This window comes from Aulostomus chinensis, chromosome 11, assembly GCF_037954235.1.
Source record: "Aulostomus chinensis isolate RoL2024-O1b breed Wild chromosome 11, RoL_Achi_v1.0, whole genome shotgun sequence".
Classification (NCBI taxonomy): domain Eukaryota; kingdom Metazoa; phylum Chordata; class Actinopteri; order Syngnathiformes; family Aulostomidae; genus Aulostomus; species Aulostomus chinensis.
In genome coordinates this window covers 12,895,384-12,914,024 of record NC_141330.1, presented here as the reverse complement: position 1 = coordinate 12,914,024, position 18,641 = coordinate 12,895,384, and the positions used below count along the sequence as shown (strand labels likewise).

Sequence of the window (18,641 nt, the reverse complement as noted above, 5' to 3'; positions counted from 1 at the left end):
ATCTCTTCTTACCATGTTTGGACTGGAGTTTGCCCATCCTCGCGCTCCTCTTCCCTGGATCAATAAAGATACTCGGAAATCCGACCAGGAGAAAACAGTCACTGCCTCAACATGTTCACATTTTGCAAAGAGGAAAGTCCAACTTCATCCAAAGGCCGGCGGTTAAATCGCTTATTCATTGAAGAAACAGCTCTGTCAGGGCAAGAACGAGATGAATGCGTAAAACCGATGTTGGGAGACGTCCGCTGTCTGCCTCCACACTTCACTTCCATCCGAGTGGTTGCGAAGCGCCTGGAACGCAGCAAAGAGCCGGCGACAAGTTCGACTGCGCACCTAGCTACTTCCGGTTAGTGACTCTAAACAATAAAACATCTTTTTTTATATATCTTTGTCATATATTTATCTTTGTTCTGTTATTTTATCTGTTTTTTTTTATGTACAACACTTCGAGTTACCACAGTATAGGAAATATGTTACAGTCTATAGTTTTATTTGGGTTTTTATGGTCTCTACTTGTTTGTAAGTGTCCTATTATGAGCTTGGCAGTGTGAAGCATCATCAGTTACCATTCATCTGTGAATCAAGTTTGATTGATTGATATATGAATAAAATTGCTTGCTTTCTTTTTGACTGAATATAAATACTGAATATGTTCCAGTCTTATAAATTCTAGAAACATTATACATGACTGGTTGAACTGTACACAGGCATCCCTTCAAGTTTTATTGACCATTCTTGCAGAAATAATTTATAAATGATATATCAATATATGTGAGCCTATCGATGTTTAATTACATAATTTTTACAAAGCTAATGAGAAAAGCCTCAAACGAGCTGGCCACAAGCCAAAATAGTTCAAAATGCTCATGGGATTATGGAATTCATATTGTTTTTCTTTCTTTGCTTGGTTGTTTGTTGATTTAAGAAAGAATTTTCCAATTTAATAAAAAGATGTTTATAATTAGGTGCCCCAGTCATTCTAACCTCCGACATCTGTCCTGTCAACTGTGTGCAAAAACGCTGTATATTGTCCAAACATCCATCTGTCCATCCATTTTCTTCTGCTTATTCCTACATTAAGGGTCGCGGGGGGGGGGGGGGGCGGGGCTGGAGCCTATCCCTGTGTCAACAGGCGAGAGGCGGCGTTCACTCTGGACAGGTCGCCAGGGCCAACATACAAAGACAAACAACCATTCACTCTCACAGTCACACCTACGGTCAATTTAGAGTATCAATCAGCCTCGTCCCCTCTTGATGTCTTTGGACTGTGGGAGGAAGCTGGAGTACCAGAGAGAACCCACACAGGAACAGGGAGAACATGCAGACTCCACAGAAAGATCCCGTGCCCGAGCCGGGATTCAAACTGGGAACCTTCTTGCTGTGAGGCAACAGTGCTGACCACTGCACCTTCTTGCAGTCCATTATTTAGATAGTAAAAAGTGAAGTGACCCTTGGAATGCACTGTAAATGTTGTACTGAAACATTTTCTTTGACATCATTAGAACCTGTAGGTGATGTGGAAACATTCTACAGCCGAGGAGAGTCCAGCAAATAACAGATTTTTATTGTCATTTGAATAATTGTCGCTTCTTGTAAACATGAAGCAATTGAGACGGAACCACAAACAGCTACAATATCTTGTAATGTAAATAAACACCGCATGCTCTTATTCTGAAATAATACCATGCTATTTCCGGTATTACTATTGGTATGTTGAGCTTGATGCACTCCTCTGGCTTGGCAGCGACAGTCGTTAGATGCGAAACCGCGTCCTCTGTTGGTGTGTTTTTCCCTACAGTTCCATTCATGGTTTTCACGGTAAAGACGTAAAGTCTATTTATTACCGAGACACTTCACTCCTTTACTTTTATTCATCGTATTAACTTAGAATATCTTAAACAAATTTTAACCTTTTTAAACATTCACCAAAAAGGTCAAAAGTTTCCTCTAATGAAGTTGATTCTAATTTACACCACCATGTGTATGTGTGGACCACAGCTGCTAAAGATATACCGGTGTTTGTACACTAAAACCAGGAAGAACACGCTGTGCTTCAACTCACCAGACATCAAAGTCTGATCCACAGTTTTGTTTCCTTTGGCCAGCCTGCTGAGCGCATGCCAAAAGTTATTAATAAAGGCAGGGCTTTTTTCTCAGGATGAGTCTATGAATGTGATGTAGTGTCGTTTTTTTGTTGTTGTTGTTTTTTTTTAGTGTTCCGCTCTCCTGCAGATTATATTCCAAACTAGAGGCAGGTGTTTGATCTTTGCACGGACATAAATAAAATTGCGTTGCGTCAATCAATACTCTATTCTTCAAAGTGTCACTGTCATTATAAACTACACTAATCCCTGTAATCTATATCCTTTCTTAGCTGAACAGCGAAGCTCTGCCTGGAGGAACAGATGAGACGTCATTCTCAGAGAAGATGTTACAGTATCGTATCGTCCCAGATTCTTATCCTACCTTGATGAATGTGCGGTGAAGACAAGCTCTCCTTGTTAGTTTGTCTGTCATTTCACTTTCACAGACGGAGGCCTCTCAGATCAGTCTGTAGTTGGCAGGATGAGCCCACATTTGCATATATCTCATTGATGGCAACGGTCTTTGATCCTTCTTGCTGTGTCTAATTATCACCACTTCTTTATGCAGCCTGGTTCCCACAATTCTGCTCCTTTACAAGGTATCGCTCTCCCTCGGCTGCGTCTGTTCCCTTTGAATGAATGACAGACAAACGGAACACAGAAATGTCAAGCAAAAGTCACTGCACAGTTTGTGGTAAAAGAGTTAGGAGCAGAAAGAGAGGAGCAATCGTTTTATAAGGGCACGGTTTCTCGGATTCATGCAGGGGTGCATATGGGTAATCTGAGGGCCTCCGACCTGACAGGTCACCCTGAACCCAAATTCATCCAAACTGCTAAATACAGAACACAGAGAGACTAAAAGCATTGTAACTGGTTAGCTACCACCCCCTTGATGACATTCTGGCTCATAACATTTGGTTCAATGTTATATTTGTACAAGCAAATTCAAAGACATATGTTAACAGTACCCAAGGGAGGACCTGTAGGCCAACCCTGAAGGTAGCATCGCCACGTGTGGCGGCGGTGGCGGCAGATGGACCCCAAGATGACAAATAAACACAAAACTGAATTTCCAGATGACTTCATATGAACTCAAATAACCAGATATTAAATTTGCAAAAAAAAAAAACTTAACAGCAAATTAACTACAAATACACAAGGAAGGAAACACAAGTTGGGTAACAGTACAGAGCAGGCATGAATAAATGATCCGACGACCACTGAAACAAAAACAACTAAAAGACAAAAAGAAAACAGGAGGGAGAACAAAAGGAGAAACACTGAGAACCGGCTAAGGGAGACTGATTAACTAACAAGAGACAGGTGTGCACGGAAAAAAGGAGGGAAAACAAAGACAGCAAGTAAGGAGAAGACAACATTTTGTTTTCTCAAGCTAATCTTCAAAAATGAACGCCACCTATTAAATGCTTGAAGCGTAAAGGCAACAGTTAGAAATACAAAGCTAACGCTAGCTTACCAACACATTACACCACTGACCAATTTCCAATTTCATGCTTCTTCAGTTTTTGTGGGGTACAACAAAACATTAAATAAAACATCCGACACGAATGTTAGCCAGGCATTTCACCGAAAACCCTTTAACTTTGAAACGAGGGAACCAGATGTTCAACAAAGTTAACCTATTAATGCTTTCAGGACTCTTTATTATGCAACTTTACAGTATATCTGCCGTTTATCCATAGATATTAGCTGTTATTAGCGTCAAATTGCCCATTTTTCTGCTGCTGGGATAAATGAAACCACCTGGTATTAATAATCTATTCAATTTAGGGTTTAAAGATCTGTATAAAATCCTTAATCACAGTCATTAGCCGTGGTAACATTTTGGACCTGGCGATTGCTTGCGCTACACAGGTCAGTTCTCGAATTATGAGGCTTGTGGCAGAAATCTATTGGAATGTTGTTCCAGGGTTTACGGAGGTGTTGCAGTTTCCTCTACATGACCAATCATAGAATTTAATGCTGCAGCAGTCTAATCAGCCGTCTTTGGGGGCCTCCTTCCAGTTGCCTGGTTTGTCTACCCTATTGTATTGCCGCTGGATAAACGTCCGGGTTTTTCATCAAAGCCGGCTCAGCCTTTATAGTGTCACTGCGCATTTGTACAGCGGACGAAGACGGATAAAGTTCAGGGTATCGCACGTTTAAATCAGTAAACCTCTTTAAACTGATCTGATTTAAAGTAAAATGAGTGGTAGTTTCCTCTGAACATGCCTATAACTGTGTGTAAGTTAATCCCCTCCCTATATGAATCACCATTGGCACACACACTCATATTCCATTGCTTTCAGCCATGTACCTGAACAACGGTTGAGAGGATAAACATCAGACTGTTTATTTTGTTTGGAGTTTTCTGACATTTTCAAATGACTTGGAACAGTGATAAAACCCTGTAACAATGAGGCTTTTGACTTCTCTTCCTCCTCCATCTTGATTGCCTTTTAACAGCTGCCTGCTTTTTGGATCAACAACAGTCAGAAGAAAAAAAAGGCCTCCAGACAGAGCAATTATGGTTTTATTTACCATGCCCATTTCTGCTGCGCGGCTTCTCTTTATCTCCCGTTTCTCTCAACTTTGACTTGATCAGACAAAACAAGAGCATCCTCGTGTGATTCACTGCACATATAAACTTCTTTGACAAGTGAATAACGGGTACCAAACAATCGCACTAAAGGCGTACTTCACATAAAAATGTCTTCTTAATGAAATGAGGCTAATCTGTCCCCGTAGGTATTGATTAGGATATAAATCCTTTTTCTAAACTTTGGACTGTAAAAAAAATGGCCAAATTTCATGTAAAACATCTTCAATAAAAAGTTATTTAAAAACTGACAGGGATCTGATTGAGTGGGTATGAAGCCTGAGATTAAAGCTGATGTTTGCTTTGCTTGGACGTCCAACAGCAGCCTACAGGATTCACCTTTGAAGTGGAGTGAAAAATCTGTTGGCCAACAAACAAAGGGCACATTGTCTGAAGCAGGCAGCTGACATGCACAGCAACAGAGTATTCACAGAATGTAAAACGTGCTCATACGAACAATGGAGCTTCTGATCTGTTCATATAAACTACGCTTATGACTGATACGTTTCAAAAGCGAGTCATCTTTCAACTGTTTTGTTTTTAGGTCAAGTTGGTGGCAACCAACACACACACACGCACACACACGGCTCGAGGGTTGTTATTTGACAGAACTCATTTTCTAAACACCTTCTAACAAGTCCTAACTGTCAAACTGTGTGAACTGTGAAGACATCTCAGCCGGTGGGACCTGCCAAAACATCCACGCCACAATCAAATTTCAGATTCAAATTTGAATTTGTTGTCACAAAGGGAGCTGCAGAAACATGTCCGAATCTACATAAGCGAGAAATCTCTGAATGCCTGAACCTTTATAAGTCAATCATCAGGTGGATGTCAGATATGGTGTGTGTGCCTTGCTCAGCTTGAGGGTTACTAGGGCTGAGCAATTTTATCGATTCTGCGATATACATCGATATTTTGTTTTCCCAGAGAGTATCGATTTTTCAGTCCTGAGTATGGATATATTAAGCCCCATTCAAATCCCCCGTGTCCCGCACTTTGCAGGAAGAGCAGTTAGGTCTGCCTGCCGCGAATGTCGCTGTAGAGCATTTCTAGCTACCCAGACACCGACGCCTTTCTCATCCGGTTAGAGCTGAGAGAATCAGGAGAATGGCGGCGACCATTGTTCCCTCTAATTTCTCATGTGTCTGGACGTACACACAAGCTCCCTGAACACACTGAGGAGCAATGTGAGCGACATCAGTTGAGCACGATGTAGCCACACACCTGTTCAACACCTGGGAGCATAGCTAGGTACATGGCTCATTAAAAGAATCAAATTACAGCAGCAATTTCTTTTAGTTTACTTTTAATATTTTCGAGGGTTTACAACTCAACCGCTGGGCTATCGTTGCCGTCTCTGATCTCTGCAGCACTGTTGTTAGCTTGCTAACCTGCACGGTGCTACGGCACGTTTGGGCAGGGCACATACAAGCACTGTCGATGCTATGATTGGCTGCGTAGCCGAAGTGAACCGTATCGTATCATTGGCTGGACACCTGTCACTCACCGAGTTTATGCACCGCATAGATTTTCTTGTGAGTTGAGAAGTGCGAGCGGTGCGCGTTTGCGCAAGCGCGCAGTTTAGAGGGAACATTGGCGGCGAGTACAAATCAGCGCCTGGATGCTTAAATGCAGATGTGTGGGAGCACTTTGAGTTCAAAAACAAAAAGGAAAGCAACGATTTAGAGAAAAGTGTGGTGGTTTGCAAACTGTGTCACACAAACGTTAAGTACTCTAGAATACCACCAACCTGCTAGCCCACTTAACAAAGAAATGCTAACTGAGACCGATTATTAGCTGCCGTGGCTTCTTTTTAATTAACCTGGTGGCTAGACTGGCTAGTAGCTACCTCCTATGTTCAGTATCAAGCTAAAAAAGCAGCCAAAGAAGGCCACTTGCTGCACTTAAACTCTCCATTGTTCACTTTACTTTTCAAAAGCTACAATTTGCACTCAGTTTCAATAAATGAAACTAATTTTCTCACGACATCTTTGATTCATTTTGTCCAGCATTTGCAAGCTGCCAGTCAGAGCCGTGTGTTGTGTAATTGATGCTTTCAGTTCAGTTTAAGTTAATGGAACACTCACAAGATGTCACCAAAATCATTTTGTCCCTTTAAAATCTTTCACAAAAGGAGTAAGTATCGAATTGTATCGTGAGCTGAATATAATACATATATATAGTGTCATGAGCCGAATATCGTGTATTGTGTATCGTATCGTATCGTGAGATTAGTGTATCGCCACAGCCCAAGGTGTTACAGTGAGAAAGGGTCCTGCATCTGAGATGATAGCTTTGATGCCGTTTGATGGCTGTGGTGATTGAAGCAGACAGATCGAAGACAACAAGATAAAAGAATTTGGCTGCAGCACAGGCTGAAATGATAGAAAGACTGAGAAAAAAAGTCAGAAAATGTTAAGGAGTTTGCATGAGGATTAAGTCTCGCAACCCATGGCCCCTCCCCTCAAATAACGGGCACTGCAAGGGATAAGCGTGTGGAGCCTGTAGTGGAGTGTCACAGATCAGAGTCAGGACCTGAGATCAAAGTCAGGGTGGTCCTGTGGCACTGCATGAGTCACTTAAATCTAAAGGCACGTTCACTTATTGCCTCTGTGAGGATCATCACATTCCTCGTAAAATGAATTTAAAGACAAAAAAAGTATGTTTAAAGTCATACAACAGCATAAGTGCACCACCAAGTGGTGGTTCTGAGGCTCTGCAAGTGTCCAAATGCACCTTGTCACAAATGTGAACAATATTGTTTATTACAATATTACAGACAAAATTCGGATTAAATGAACACGTGAATCTAGAGTGTACAGCAATATGTTGTTAGCATGACAAAAGATATAAGAACACCATCTTTGAAGTGATGCAGCACGAGAAATGTCTCTTTTTAAAAATGCTCTCACGCACAAACTGGATCCAACAGAGGCATGTTCCAAGGGTCGTTCAGATTTTTAGAGATGTTGACAATATTAGCTGAGTGTACAGACGGATGCAGTGAGCTCAGGTCACTGCAGGCACACCGATACAGTGACTTCTGATATGTCAACACAATCTCAACTGCCGCTTTAAACACAGGGACCAAAATTAGCGTTTATAGCTTAATGACGCATAAAAATACTAAACATTTAGCACACAGAAAGTTCAATCCCCGACTCGGGCGTCTTAAACCAAACTGCACCCTCAACAACTGAGATGCACAAATGCAAAAATCACCTGAAGGAAGGCTTTGATGTTACAATTTGTTAAAGAAGATCATGTTTGTAACTTCGGGATTCTTTTTTTTTTTTTAAAAAAGAAAAAAGTTCAGAGACTATTAACCAGGTTATCCTTTTCCTCCTTCTGTTTGTCCACTGCTTGATCCATCGCCTCCAGGAACCTCTCAAGACTCACTGTTGGTGTCTGCAAGAAAACAAAATAACAAAACAGTGTGGGGTTTCTTCCCCATAGGCACAGAGGAAAATCGAATCCTTACCTTTACAAACAGAGCGTGAGCCAGAAATGGTAACTTCCTCAGCGCTCTTCCACTCAGACCTTTGCTTTTTCTGGAAACAAAAACCAAAACTAGATAGTAGCCTCTGTGGCTGGTGTGGCCGTTTACCGTTACGACAAAAGGAGAGCAGGAGTGTCTGCCGTTGTGTTATGGGAGCCTGTACTCACTGTGCTATGTTCCTCAGTTTTAGACTGTGTTCGGATACCTCGCTCTTCGCGAAGCCCATCATCTCCAGCTCGAACATGGTGAACAGCTGCTGCCGTGGGTAGATGACCTGGCACTGCACACAACCATGCAGACGTTGACATGCTTCACCTCACGTGTCCTTTGGCACTATTAGTGCTTATTTTTTGACAGGTCATTAGCTTGTTGAAAAGAAGGTAGAGCATCTTCATTTTGTCGGATGGATTTATAGAGGATCCGTTTTGGATGCTCCGTTACCTTCATCAGCTCCTCCAGGCAGGATAGGTAGATGTTGTAGATGCCCTTCTCAGATGGAGGTCCGATGTACTGCTTTATGTCGGCTCGGTCCACAAACGCCAAGTCAATCTTCTGGGTCACGTTGGAGGTCGTCAGGATCACGACGTTGGAATGGCTGTCATCGAGGTTCATGCGCATTCTTACCAATACATTTCCATGATTTATCCCTGTGACTTTGTTATCAATTTTCATGACCAGACATTCTCTAAATCATGTGTTCGCACATAAAAAATGAGGAGAGATTTCCATGGTAAAAATTTACGACAGGATTTTTACCCACAATTTACTAGAAGCGATGCGGTTTGATATATAAACATTTAATCAATACGGATCAAGAGAGATTTTTCCGCATTTTTCGTAACTGAACTCTAAAACACGAGTCCGAAAGTAAACAAAGGCAATGAGTTTTTCATGTTTTAAGGAGTTATGAAGAGTGATTGCAAGAATGCAAAGTCAAATCTTCTACCTCCGTGGAATTTAAAAAAAGGCTGTGATATGCTATGTCATCTTTCCAACCGTTTGATCTGGTCCAGCTGAGTGAGGACAGAGTTGACGACACGGATGGCGTCAGAGGGTTCTGTTCCCGCCTGGCAGGCATTCCTTGCTGCAGTCAGACTCTCCACCTACACACCAAGGATCCCCAGTAAAACAGGTTTGCAAAGAAATGACATCAATCCAGCGTTCATACAGCTTTTTAGGAGCAAAATTTCCATATTTCTAAACAATAAATAGCCAGAAAATTTAAAAAAAACAACAACAGCAAAGAAGTTATGATTTATTGAATATTGATTTTAGGGTTTAGGTGAGCCATTGTGTAGATGAAACTCCAGATTGTGATCATTTTTCAGTGAGTGCATCCAAATTTCGAACCTTGAAAAGATATAGCTAAGAACCCTCTTGGTCACGTGAGTGGTGCAGGGCAGGCTAAAACATGGATAGGCTACAGAGCTAAAGGGTTAAATAGTGAATCTCCAAGCAGAGCAGCAACAGATCATGCTGCTCATTAAATGAACTCCGTGCACACAGATGAGAGTATTGCGTAGTTTTACCTCGTCAATCAGAACAAACACAAGACCATCTTTGTCATCGATCAGTTGTTGGATCTTTTGGAACATCTTCGTGACCAGTTTACCGCTCTGTAAACAAAAGCAGGGTTAACGCCCCAAAAAAGATCAGTGAAATCCAGAACAATGACTGTTAAAAGAGGACGGCTGTACCTCTGAGAACCACTTTGAGAACAAACTGTGGCTGTTTATTTCGACAAACTGCCCGTAAGAGTACCTGCAGGGAGAGAAGTGGATGGTGAGAAAAAAAGAGCAGGTGTATTTGTTGTTGAAGCAGTTGCACTCAGGTGAAGATTCTCTTACCGGCTTGACAGTCTGATTGACAGTTTCTGGGCAAGCGCTTTACACAGTGAGGTTTTTCCTGTGCCCGGGGGTCCTTCATGTGGGCATACACGGTGATAAATGATTTGTACAGACAATCAAAATGACTGTTGGGAGTCTGTCTTAAATATTTACCGTGTAGCAGCACGACTCGATTCCACGCAATCAGGTTGCTGTCAACGTTTTTGTCTGAGAAGTAAATTGTTGTTGTAACATAATCCAGGAGCTGAGGGAACAGAGTGAGATTCAGAAGAAAGCAATGTAATCATTATATCCTCAGTTAACAGTTTCTTTGTTTTTTTTTTTTACCTGAGTTTTAAGTTCATTCTCATACACCAGGCTCTCCCAAATCCCATGAAATTCAGCTGTTAAAAACACAGACTCTTAGAGGAATGATCAGATACAATCTAAAATTAACGAGCCAAAGGGAGGGAAACAATTATTTAAAGTGCACAGAGACAAATTGTAAATACAACAAGCATCAAGTAAAACATGAAGGTAGCCATCACAGTATCTATCCCGTACACTCTGTAAAGACAGGATCTACAAGCCTCTGGACTTCCTGCAGTTTCTCAAATGTCCAGCAGGGGCAAAATCACTGGTAATAAAATAAATAAATATTGCACCCCAATTTAAATTAAGTTCTATCGACCCTATTTCTAGAGTCTTTTACTCTTCAATGTACTATCATCCTCGATGCTCAGTGTCACCTGCTGGTAGCAACCAGTGGTTGGCGGCTGACAGCTCTTCATCGTCCTCCAAACTCAGCATACATGGGCCGCCCTCATTCAGGGTATAGATGTGAATGGACACCGAGCAGCTCTTCAAATCTAGGGGCTGAAATTAATAAATAACACAGCACAAAGTAAGCCATTATCGCTATTTTTTAGGTAAGTGAGATAAAAATGCATCCAGAAGAAAGGAAAAATCCTACACCTGTGTCATCATTTCCTCTGAATCGACTACAGCAACAGATTCCACGTGTTTGCGTAGAAAGTCTTCATCAAATTCTGTCCATCTGTAGTTTCCAAATACCATGCTGTGGCGATTCAAGAGAGCCAGGACATGCATCCTAACCTCAGACATCTTAGCAGTACTATAACGTAGATAAGACAAGAGGAAAATGGACAATGTCAATACTTTATTCATCCAAAGAGAAATTTTGTAAATGTAAATATATATATATATATATATATATATATATATATATATATACACACATATATACACACACACACACACATATGTGTGTGTGGATGTGTCTATATATGTATACAAAGTTATTTCCGTCCTGTGAAGGCGGAAATGTTTGTATCAATTCAACTTTTAATAGATGCCTTACAAGAATAACATTCTACAAACCCAAGTGACCCTTTCAAGTATTTCATAGTGTAAATATATCCTTAGATCACTTAGAAGTCAGTTAACACATCTTACCAAAAACACACGTGTCTCATCACATTCACATATGCTCTATCCATCCGAATGCCCCCCTCTTAATGTTTGTGAACTGTATTCATAATGAGCTTCTCTGAGTGTGGTGAGGTCTGAGCCCCATAATGTTTTCACAAATGTGTTTGAAATTGAGAGCTAACCCACCTTTCAGATTTCACAAGGACCTCCACATGGATGTTTTGTTTGGGGTTTTCCATCTTTATTCCATCACTCTCCATCTCTGTAAAACAGTTTACAAAAAAATCTAATTGTAATTTTACCAATATTATGCACATATAAAACTTAACTTTCCTCTACTCCAAATAGCTGAATAAGCCGTGTGTGAGTACTTTCATGTCCTACATTCAGCTGGGTAGGTTAGCATTGAAGTCAAAACTATCTGCTACGTTTCAGCTAGCCTACTCGGCTAGGGCTAACAATCCACCGGAGAGTAAAAGTACTCAACCTGCTCCGTATACACAAAACTGAAACCATACCTCAGAGCATTTAGACTGTCAAGCTAACTCCGGCGTAGAAAGAAATCACGGACTTGTGCTTTCAGGAAACTGACAGTGAATTGAATTCAGCGGGCCGATTTGTTCAACCGGAAAAACTTCATCTCACTTCCGCTTCCCGGTCTTGAGTCTGAAACTACTATTGCTAACGCTAACGCGATTCATAGACGGAATAATAATAAGCTTTTGCGTTTCAGTACGGACAAATGGGGAAGAAACATAAGAAACATAAACCAGAGTGGAGAACAGTTGACGGTATGTTAATGCATGTTTTAAAATGACTTTGTTTGTGAGACAGTTTTTGTTCCATTCAGCTTTGTGTTTGTAGCTTTGCATGCTAGCAAAGGCAGCACACCTTATTTGTTTTCTTTAACATTTACATTACTGATGTCTCTAGTCAAACACTGTTTCGGCATTTAATCCTGCAAAGACGATCAGTTGGATATTTCAGTCTATGTTATCAGATTATTTTTCATACACTGACGTTTTGTCCGACTTAAATATATTTGGCTTGCCGGGTAGGTAACTGGGTAGATATTGCTGTTCAATTGCTTACAAAATTTACGTTGAGCATAACACATTAAATGTAATAAGTTCATTTGTACAATGTGCAATAATGAATAAATCGATCGAAAATACTATTTTACATTTTTTTTAGAATGATCTGACTCGTGTTCAAATGTAGTGTAAACAATATTAATATTATCTTCAAATTTCTTCCTCGCCTACTGTTTTTAAATCCTTCCAACATCCTCCCTGTGTGAAATATGATCTTCATATTATGTTTCTTTTGGATTTAGACTTTGAGGATAAAACTTTGGAGAAGCCCCTTAAGCTTGTGCTTAAAGTTGGTGGAAGCGAAGTGACAGAGCTCTCTGGATCTGGCCATGACTCCAGCTACTATGATGACAGATCAGACCACGAACGGGAACGCCACAAAGAAAAAAAGAAGAAGAAGAAGAAAAAGTCTGAAAAAGATAAAGACAAATATGTGGATGATGAGGAGAGAAGACGACGAAAGGTGGGATTGCGAAAGACTTTCAGTACATGCTTGTTAAGTGCTAATACTTGGCTTTAAAATAATCTCTTGTCGATCATTTCGTAGGAGGAAAAGAGGAAGAAGAGGGAACGCGAGCAGAATGAATCGGAGGCTGCAGCTGCCGCCGCTGCTAGTGGTGTGCCTGTTGAACCTTTCACATTGTCAAAAAGTATAAATATCGGATTAGAGGTGAGAGAACCGAACTTGATGTGGAAATACAACCATTACATTTATAATAATTGTTTTTAAGATGGCACTCACATCACTGACTTATTTCATCAGCCTGAAGAGAAGAAAAAGAAGAAGGAGAGGTTTGAGTTGGAGCCTGAAGTGGATGAATTTCATCCCAATGTGAAAGTGGAGGTAGAACAGCCAGGAGACCGGCCAATCCGAGCGTGCCGGACGCAACAAGGCAAGGAAGACACATCACACCACCTGGCAACCAAAATTCAAGTCTATATGGTTTGATAAATTTCTGTTTTTTTGATGTTTTCAGAGAATGAGTGCACTCCTCGTCAACAATTGCTTGAGCACTTTTTGCGCCAGTTACAGAGGTGAGGAGTACTTGTTATTTATTAGTGGTCATAATAATGCAGTCTTTTTCATCAAAGCGCACACTTAGTATGAACAATAGATTTTAACTCAGGGAAGCTTTCTTATTTGTCAACACAGAAAAGATCCCCATGGATTTTTCGCATTTCCAGTAACAGATGCCATCGCTCCCGGTTACTCAATGATCATCAAACATCCTATGGACTTTAGCACCATGAAAGACAGGATTAGAAACAATGAGTACAACACAGTTACAGAATTCAAGGTGAGAATGGGCTTCAACACATTGCCAGCTGAAAAAACTCAGGGCTGAGATGGTTTATTAAATATGAAATGATATGTATTTTTTGCCTTCAGGCGGACTTTAAACTGATGTGTGACAATGCCATGGTGTACAACCGACCAGAGACGGTCTATTACAAGGCTGCCAAGAAGCTGCTGCACACAGGATTCAAGATGATGAGCAAGGTAAAGTTCCTCTTTAATGTTACCTGCCCATCTTAGGCATTTCGGTTGAACTTGGTCATGTGGTTCAACTTTAATGGACTTTTCAATCATGTGTCATGTTAGCAGTCACTAAATTTATGTCGTTAGGACTTAAGTTCAAATTCTCAAATGGAATAGATCTGTTCGTTTGAGGAAAACACTCTTCGTTGTTGATATAAACCAGCTTCTTAAATGTCTGTTTTGTGGGATCACTAAACAAAATGGAAACTTTAATGTGTTTACCTAACATTGTACAACTGTGTCTAATTGGTGAATTCATGGAGTTTATGAGGCAGCACAGACTGACTGACTGCAGTGCGGTAATAATGCCACCTTGTGTCATGTCATGGTGCTTCTCCACAGATTATGGAATAGCTTTACATTTAAATGGCAAACGCCTAGAGTTCAAATCAATTCGGATGTAGTGACACAATTTTGAAATATCCATTGACAAACTTTCTGTCAAGTCAGGATTGTGTGTCTTGAGGATCTGGTTTGATTGCATTGTCTGAATCTGTGTTGTATTTTGCTCCTGTTCCAGCTCCAGTCTGTTCCAAGTGTTGCCATTATTTCTCCTCTGCTCTGTGTGCAGGACCGTCTCTTGGCTCTGAAGCGCAGCATGTCTTTCATGCAGGACATGGATTTCACCCAGCAAGCAGCCATTTTGGGAGATGAGGACCTGACAGCTGATATACCTCCTACAGAGATAAACCCCATTCCAGTGGAGTCGGCGAAGAAGTCAAGGAAACAACCAGTTAAAGACATGAAGGAAGTCATCAGGTATTCCTGACATGTAATGTCAAGATTTGGCTTTTTATATGCTCAAGCACACAGTGCTTCGTGAAGCGTGGGACTCCAGTAACATTGTCTCCTCTCTGATCCCAGTTACCTGTATGAACCAGAGGGAAACGCATGCAGCTTGACCGACAGCACAGCAGAGGAACATGTTCTTGCTTTGGTTGAACATTCAGCGGATGAAGCCAGAGATCGTATCAATAGATACATGCCAAACTCCAAGGTATTTTTTTTTTACCACTTAACAGAATTATGAATGAATATGTTTGGGGTTGTCAGTTTATATTCCCAATGTTATCTCTCCATTTGCAGATGGGCTACTTGCGTAAGGATTCGGACAGCTCTCTTTTGTATACTGTAGTAAATCAACTTGATCCCGATGCAGAAGGTTTGTGGGTTTATAAACTTTTAAAACCCTGTGTTCTTGCGCTTGATGGTGATAATTAAATCTTGGAAAGGCTAAAAGTTTCCTCACTTTTGCAGAGGAGGAAACCCATAAAGTGGACTTGAGTTCTCTATCAAATAAACTTCTACCGGGATTAACAACGCTGGGATTCAAAGATGACAGGAGACACAAGGGTGCAGCATTAAATGAACTTTTTTTTTTTTTCATGAATACAGAATAGTAATTTTATTAGTTTCATCCTATTTATTGCCCTGTTCTTGCTTTGTAGTAACCTTTCTGAGCAGTGCCTACAACATCCAGAGCCTTCAGAAGAACTCGGTCTTTCCGGACCTGCTACCTGACGAGACTGACATGCTCTACTCAGCATACGGGGATGATACGGGGGTACAGTGTGCCCTCAGGTAGGAGACTCACAGATTTGACTTTCCCTAGTGATTTAGAGTGGTGTCACACAGCATGTCCACATGATGTTAGAAAAAGTCGAATTAAAGGTGGAATAACAAACCTAGAAGATGCAATTGGAATCGAATTATTCCTGCATACATACGCTTCAAATGGCTCCAACGTAGCTTGGCGTTCTGCACATACTCCATTTTTCCTGCGGTGGTTTTTAACTTGGAAGTCTTACAGTCAAGTGGGGTGTCACCCTAACAGGCGTCACAACCTCAAAAACAACGCACTTCCGGACTGACAAGGAGACATATTATATGCTTTCTCAGATCAATGATTTGTTAATTTTTCTGGAAGTCTTATTCGACGGGGACGCCCCTGTTACATGTTTAGTGTGGGACATAAAAGATGAACCATAACAAGGTCTGATTGCACCCAAATGAAAGAGGCCATACCGCCACCTACTGTCCTTCAGGCACACATACGTCTGTGATTAAATTAGCCCTTCCTCGTTTATATGTACACCAAACTAGTTGAGTGGCAAAATCAAGCTTGAACATAATTGTGCATGTAAGATTTTTCAACTTGTGCTCCCCCCCCCCCCCCCCCCTTCAAGCATCCAGGAGTTTGTGAAGGGCTGCGGAAGCATCACCAAGCGTTGGGTGGATGGGCTGCTAGACAAGATGACCGCAGGGGATCACACTAAAGCCGCCAATCAGATCCGACAGGTATTTGACTTTGAGACCTGCATTGTTGCACACAAAAATCGCCGCTTCACATGAGCTTGACCGATTTTTACCATCGTGTTGTTTGTTATTTTGTTTTTGTTTGCTTTTTTTTTTTACAGAAAAGAAATATGATGCTGAAACCAGATGAATCCAAGGCCAGCATCTGTGACATGCAGGTGTGCCGTCAGGCTGAAATGAAAGACGCCATCATAACCTTTTTAGATTAAATCATTGGTCACATGGTTCACACATTCAACAAAACACTACATTTAAAAAAAAAAAAAAGAATTGTGTTATGTCACGTCCAGATACATCCACTTTTCAGAGTTCCAATCAAACTCCTTGTGTTATTTCTGTTCCGCTCAGAAAGAGCAGAGACAACAGAGCAGATGAATACACCAGAAATGCCATTTTAGCAGAACATTCTTTGCTGCAAACTGCTGCGGTTTGTTTACCTATACATTGACTGTCTGACTCAAATTGTGTGTGTCGTGTTTAGATGGCGGATGGCGCTGGCCTGGGAGACAACAGCTCCGTTCTAGACTTCATATCAATGAAGAACTATCCTGACATGTCTCTGGATATATCCATGCTGAACTCATTAGGTGATTATCGCCGTCAGTATTAATTGACCAGACTAATAATGCGGTCCTAATGGGATTAAAGCAGTAGAATGAGCAAGGTGTGAACTATAACATCTCAACTTGTTAATGCCATCATGCTAACACTTGCGAGAAAAGTAACAGCAGTAAAACGTAAGGCAGTGCAGTTTTAAGGGTGTGTGTAGTCTAGTAATACTAATCCAGTGAAAACACTCAAATCAAGTTGACTTTATTCTGCAACACACACACAAGAGTCCAATGGCTTGGACAGCTGACCGAGATGTTGGATGTAACGCTCTGCTGAGTGAATGGTGACTATTTAAAGAGTGGAACCTATTCTTAGAGAATATCTTTCCATCATAGCTGCATTTTTGCAAATATTATTTGTAGAGCAGCAGTTTCCCCCCATTGGTTTGATGTTCCTGCAAGCCAGAAGCTCACTGAGATGGTTTGGTTTATTTAACTTCTTACCGTGATCTTAACCTCCTCCTGGTCTATCAGGTAAAACGGTGAAGAAAGAGCCAGGGAACGAGGAGGGCCAGCAGCACTTTGACGATGCAGACAAACTTCTACAGGAGTTTCAGGAGGCTCAGATCGACCGAGTCGGCTCCAGACCCTCGTCCAACCTGTCCTCCCTCTCCAACGCCTCAGAGAGGGACCAGCACCACCTGGGTATCTAATATTACATGTACACAAACGTGGAATCAGTATCCCAACAAGTTATACTGCAAACTCCAGCTCAGTTCAGCAGGATTTTTTGAATGGCTGTTTAACATGAAATACACATCTGACAAAGTTTGATGGCTATTCACATCAGTAGCTCTTTAAACATGACAACTACGTGTTGTTTGGTCCACAGGAAGCCCGTCACAGCTGGGTGTTGGAGACCAGTCTGAAATGGATCATGATCCCTACGAGTTCCTGCAGTCTCCAGAGCCTGAGAGCTCGGCTAACAACTAACCAGCACCGGGTGCTCCATGTTTCTAGAGGGCGGGAGTCTCTGACCTATTTTAAAAGACTGAATATGATTGTACAGATTGTTTTTAGGTTAATTGTTTTGTATAAGTGCAACACTGAATAAATGTTCGCACATGTATTTATAAATGTGTGTGGATTGATACGCAAATTGATGGGGGATGAATTTGTGAGGCACTTCGACAGAAGATGGTGCTTTTTTTTTTGTCTTGCAGCCGGTTGTTAAGTTTCAGTTTTGGCCCCCAGGTTCAGAGATACAGTAGTTTGAGAGAAGTGTGCTCCTCCCACATTCCCAGAGTCATTAACTCATAAATGCTTGAGGGCAGACCAGTTTTATTTAGTTGTAGTGGTCAAACAGTGTCTATATGATCAAATTACACAGTTAAGATCTTCCATGCGTCCAGATGTCAAAGGAATCTAGAAAACAAAGGGAAAGCTTTGTCTGAAGGGAGGCCCCCAGTCCCAAGCCTTAATTTGAACTATTATCAGTTATATTATATTTAGTCCCAGAGGGCATCATGTTCAAGGTGCACTTATTTTTCGGCATGTATTTTGCTGGATTCCCGTGTTGGACACTTTAAAAGGAATTGCAGTTTCTGCTTGAATACACGAGACATCGTTGAGAACAGAACGGTTTTATTCAGAAAGCAGAAGTGAGCTGCTCGTTTT

At 41.2% G+C, this 18,641-nt stretch overlaps 3 protein-coding genes across 4 annotated transcripts in view; 1 reads left to right on the top strand and 2 right to left on the bottom strand.

Annotated features, from left to right (window-relative positions):
* Positions 1-3,421, bottom strand: part of nkd2b (NKD inhibitor of WNT signaling pathway 2b) — a 28,147-nt gene extending 24,726 nt beyond the window's left edge. For both annotated transcript variants that reach the window (XM_086217238.1, XM_086217239.1), the window contains exons 1-3: positions 3,053-3,421; positions 2,467-2,713; positions 13-291 (exon numbers count right to left, since the gene is read on the bottom strand). In XM_086217238.1, the coding sequence (XP_086073364.1) occupies positions 13-37 (25 nt within the window). In that variant the 5' untranslated portion in view covers positions 38-291; positions 2,467-2,713; positions 3,053-3,421. The remainder of the gene's footprint in view (positions 1-12; positions 292-2,466; positions 2,714-3,052) is intronic.
* Positions 3,422-7,433: 4,012 nt separating this feature from the next.
* Positions 7,434-12,130, bottom strand: trip13 (thyroid hormone receptor interactor 13). Its single transcript, XM_086218618.1, has 14 exons — positions 11,982-12,130; positions 11,650-11,725; positions 10,987-11,146; positions 10,761-10,887; positions 10,360-10,415; positions 10,186-10,276; positions 10,033-10,105; positions 9,883-9,946; positions 9,715-9,801; positions 9,182-9,288; positions 8,627-8,780; positions 8,353-8,465; positions 8,168-8,237; positions 7,434-8,094 (listed from the first exon to the last, which is right to left on the bottom strand). The coding sequence occupies exons 2-14, from the start codon at positions 11,721-11,723 to the stop codon at positions 7,999-8,001; spliced, it is 1,272 nt and encodes a 423-aa protein (XP_086074744.1). The 5' UTR covers positions 11,724-11,725; positions 11,982-12,130; the 3' UTR covers positions 7,434-7,998.
* Positions 12,087-18,094, top strand: brd9 (bromodomain containing 9). Its single transcript, XM_086218617.1, has 17 exons — positions 12,087-12,254; positions 12,800-13,020; positions 13,105-13,227; positions 13,321-13,450; positions 13,535-13,592; positions 13,711-13,855; positions 13,948-14,058; positions 14,669-14,856; positions 14,962-15,094; positions 15,184-15,259; positions 15,355-15,450; positions 15,546-15,678; positions 16,284-16,395; positions 16,515-16,571; positions 16,895-17,000; positions 17,499-17,669; positions 17,857-18,094. Exons 1-17 carry the CDS (start codon positions 12,206-12,208, stop codon positions 17,955-17,957), a joined length of 2,010 nt encoding a protein of 669 aa, XP_086074743.1. The 5' UTR covers positions 12,087-12,205; the 3' UTR covers positions 17,958-18,094.
* Positions 18,095-18,641: the final 547 nt, after the last annotated feature.